This window comes from Pygoscelis adeliae, unplaced genomic scaffold (assembly GCF_000699105.1).
Source record: "Pygoscelis adeliae isolate BGI_AS28 unplaced genomic scaffold, ASM69910v1 Scaffold160, whole genome shotgun sequence".
Lineage (NCBI taxonomy): Eukaryota > Metazoa > Chordata > Aves > Sphenisciformes > Spheniscidae > Pygoscelis > Pygoscelis adeliae.
In genome coordinates this window covers 4430535-4434764 of record NW_008824035.1, presented here as the reverse complement: position 1 = coordinate 4434764, position 4230 = coordinate 4430535, and the positions used below count along the sequence as shown (strand labels likewise).

The following is a 4230-nucleotide window of genomic DNA, read 5'->3' as shown; positions in this document are numbered from 1 at the left end:
CTGTGGCAGCGTGTGGCTGTGGCACTGGGACGAGGCGGTGGCAGGGGAGGAGGGGCAGTGAGAGGCATGCGATAGGGGCCCCATGGAGAAAGGGACTTTGTTGGGATTTGTAGTGCATTATCAATTGACCCTGTGATGCAGATTTTCCTCCCAGCCAGTAATGCAATAATAAATTTGATTTGCAGTGTTCATGAGATTAAATGTTTTTTTGAAGATGAAATCACCCTCCAGGGCCTGTTCTAACCCAAAGCTGACAGTGCTTCCTCCACTCACCATGCAGCCGTTGCCAGCCATCTGCGGGCTAGCCCCACAAAACCACCACTGCTGATTATCCGCGTCTGCAATTCCAACTGCTGGGTTAGCTTGAAAGGTTTTGGGAGGTGGGAGGCCAATGTGCTGAGATGGGGTGGTGGGGGCAGGCGGGGTTGGGGAAGGGAGAGCACAGCAAGCAGTGAAGGGCTGTCCTCAGCTCTGCCACCAGCCATGCGGGTGGGGCTGGGCTCGCCATCAGCCCCGCCATGCCTCAGTTTCCTTCCTTGGGATCAGCAAAGCTTTCTGCACTCCTGCAGCTGAACCAAGGGTCGTACACGTCCAAATTTTGGTGTCTCTCAAGGCAGCTGTGGGTGACTGCCACAGAGCAGCTTGCAAAGGAGGCAAGAGAAGGGATAAAACGAGGCGGCTCCAGATGATCTGATATCAATCTGTCTTACTTTATGGCTCCATGATTGCCTCGGCAAGAGCATTCGTTTCTCTTTTCTGGTCTGTGTGAAATGTGGTATCTACGTGTGGCAGGAGGTGGAGGGGAAAAGGAGTAGGTTTGTTGTGTAGAATAATTGCCCTTGCCCAGAGATTAATATGAAATATTAGAGTACCAAACGGATGTCAACAGCCTGGAGAATGGCCTTTATCAGACCACCCCTAGCAGTGGCCCGGAGGGACTGGCTGTGCGTGGCCGATGCCCAGAACATGTTTCAATGCCTTGTTCCCTTCTGTGTCTTTGCAGCTCAGCCGTGCGGGGGCCGCCTGAACTCCAAGGATGCTGGGTACATCACCTCCCCGGGGTACCCCAATGACTACCCCTCCCACCAGAACTGCGAGTGGGTCATCTACGCCCCTGAATCCAATCAGAAGATTATCCTCAACTTCAACCCTCACTTTGAAATCGAAAAGCACGACTGCAAGTAAGAGCCTTCCTCTTCCTCTCTAGTACACAGTCACCTCCTCTTCCCGCTTTTGCCTAGTGGTATGGGCCTCATGCTTCCTTGCGTGTGAAAACAAGCGTTGTCCTGAGCCCCCATAGCGCTGCGTCTCATTGCCTTTCAGGGGCAAGTGTGCCTCTACCAACTGGGTGGTTATAAGATGCTGCTTTGGACACACAGGATGAGCCTACTCTGCATTGAACTCGTGGTTCTTAACTCAGCCTGATATCACCTGAAAGCAAGAGCTAACTGGCTTTCAACCTGAGTTTGACTTTGGTTAAAAGGCAGCTTGTTTTTCTCAGTGTCCAAGTGGCCTCACTGTCCTTCTAAACCGTGCTGGGAGAGCAGAGCAATTTCCTGGCATGTAACTAGGCAGAGGTATGGCCTAGAGAGCCCTAGGGCTGGAGACCCAGGCTCGGGTCATGTGAGGCTGGGGGCTTGGGGGTCTGAGCTGTTTGGGCTGGATCTGACTCTCCACAGTGCTTATTCTGCTGCGTTTGGTAAACTGGGGGTTTGGTTTTGTTTGTTTGCTTTTTTTTCCTCTTTTCTTCTAAGAAAGGACTCGGAAACTAGATGTCCAGAAAAACAATTAACAGCTAGTAAAGAATAATTAACGGCATCAAAGGGCACCATAAAAGGCTGAGTTAATAACGTGGTCCCAGCAGACGTATAAACCTGTGTTTAATCTGGAATCCACAGCCAGCTACAGGGATGCCTGAGCTGTGAAGGAGCTTGGGGTCTCCTAAAATGGGCCTGACACGGCAGCCTTGCCAGGCACGCTGGTCCTGTTGATTAAAAGGGGGTTATATATGGAGAGGGGAACTCTGTTTGCAAAAAGGACAGAGGGACAGGGGAAGCATTTATGGGGCTGTAGAATCAGTCCTGTGGAGAACAAAGAATTCAGCATGGGTTTGATGATATACTGAAGGTTATGAAGTGTAGAGCCGGATCCTCAGTACCATAAATCAGCGTAGCTCCTCTAACTCTAATGAAGGTGTGCTGATTGATGTCATTGGGGATCTCATCACCCCCTACAGATAAAGCCTGGGCTAATAAGGCTTCGAGCACTATGAACTCTCCCTGAAGTCACTGTGTGTGCAAGGCGTTTAGCACTTTGCAGGATCAGGCCTGTGTTTAGAGAGGGGAGAAGGTAGAGAAGGGCTTAATGTGGGCATGGATGAACACAACAAGGCCTCGTCAGTGTGTGTGAGAATGATGGTTGCTATCAGATTTTATTATTGCTTGTACAGGCTGAACTGTATAGCCTTCTCATAGCTAATGCAGTTGCCCCAAATTCACAGTAATAAAAGCTTTATAGGCCTATATTCGCAGTCTGCAGAGTATGTGATACGTATCTGGCAGGGCAACGTTGTGTGCAGGGGTTAAGCTGGTCAGGAGGGACTCCAGCTTCTGCCTCTCCAAGGTCTCAGGCAAGCAAAGCCAGGTCGGTCAGAGAGCCAGAAACCCCACAGGCACCTGGCTTTTTTCCAGGTGTAGGAAACTGTCAATTTTAGCTCTGAGCACCTTGGACAATTTTTGCCATGTTTTGCTGCCTGTGAGAGAGCAGGGTCTGGTCCCGAGCTGCAGGTGGTGTGTGCTGGAGGGGCTGCCTGGGTGCTGGAGATGATGTCCCTTTGCTGCTTTCTACTTTACCGTGGCAGATCTGAGCGGCTGCTATGTGGTCTCACCCTTTCCCTTTCTGTGTGTATGTGCGTGAGGGAGACTTCAGTTAAAGCAGAAAGGTTTGAGTTGGAGGGTTTTGGTCCCCCATGTGGGACATGAATGGTGGAGGGTTTGTCAGGGTCTCTGATTCAGTTCAGCTCCTGCGGGAACATTGCTCTCTGGAAATCAGGTATTAACATCAAACCTCTCCTGAAAGTGAAGTTTGCCTGCACCGCTATCCCCTCAGCTGCCACCTGTGTGCAAGTGAAACAAGGTTCATCCACAGTGCACTAGGGCTTTTGCAGGCCACAGATATGAGCTGGGAGCCAAGCTGACTTTGGGTGCCTGCTCCCCAGAGCCAGCACTGCAAAGGAGTGGGTTTGAAAGAACTTCATGGACAGTGCTTGATAGGAAGCATAACCAAACAAATGAAACAGTGCATGATAAACGTTGCCTGAAAGAAATTGATAGGAGGGAGATTTTTTTAAGTGACCTACCAGAAGGAGACAAGTATTAACGCTGTGTAGTGCTTGGGCATTAAGCAGTACTAATAGGTGACCATCTAGTAATAAATTTCATCCGAGTGTCAGAGGGTATTTTATGAAGAAACAAAGGCCTCATTGCAGCTGCAGGTGGGAACCTTAACAGGAACAGGAGTTCAGCACCAAAGAAATATAGTCTCATGGCAGAGCCCTTCTTTTGACATCTGATCATTAATATAGAGCACATTCACACAAAGGTGACAGGCTGATGAACCCCGTTGTGGCACTCTGTCTCGGGGCAGACAAGGTTCCCCCTACTCTGGTATTGCTACCTGGCAGCTATCGGAGCCGGAGCAGGGCCGGTCTGTGCTTCCAGCTGCCAGAGGTAAACACCGTAACCCCTTCCTCTGTTGCGTCTTCCTTCAACATTTTATTTTACCTTATTAGGCTAAAGTTTCTCCCTCATAAAGCATAACATTTACATTCCTAAAACCCATTCTAAGGCCTACAAAAATATCTGCAAAAGTCTTTTTAGTCTTACTGTGTCCTTTCTGGCCTTCTTTGTATCTGCTTTAGATTTCCCTTTGGGACAGGAGGCGTTTCCTCCTGTGTTTTGTACAGTGCCTGGCACCCTGGGGACCTCTGCGGAAAGGTCAGTGATTTCCCCTCGCGGGGCAGCTGGCCGGAAAGGGGCCTGTGTACCTGGTGCTGCCCAGATGCGGAGCGAGAGCTGGCTGCAGCCGGCCCTCCCTGCCTGGAGGCGGGAGCATCAGCCAGGGATGGACGCCTGGAGGTGGCAGCCAGGGGCTGCTCCGTGCTGATTGTTGCTATTGTTTTTCTGGAGGCACATCTGGGCTTTTATTTTTCGGCTGTGTCCAGCTGCATAA

The 4230-nt window shown here is 50.4% G+C and overlaps 1 protein-coding gene across 1 annotated transcript in view; it reads left to right on the top strand.

Annotated features, from left to right (window-relative positions):
• Positions 1–4230, top strand: part of NRP2 (neuropilin 2) — a 115804-nt gene that overhangs the window by 36955 nt on the left and 74619 nt on the right. Inside the window, exon 2 of the mRNA XM_009333035.1 lies at positions 1004–1181. Within this exon, the coding sequence (XP_009331310.1) occupies positions 1004–1181 (178 nt within the window). The remainder of the gene's footprint in view (positions 1–1003; positions 1182–4230) is intronic.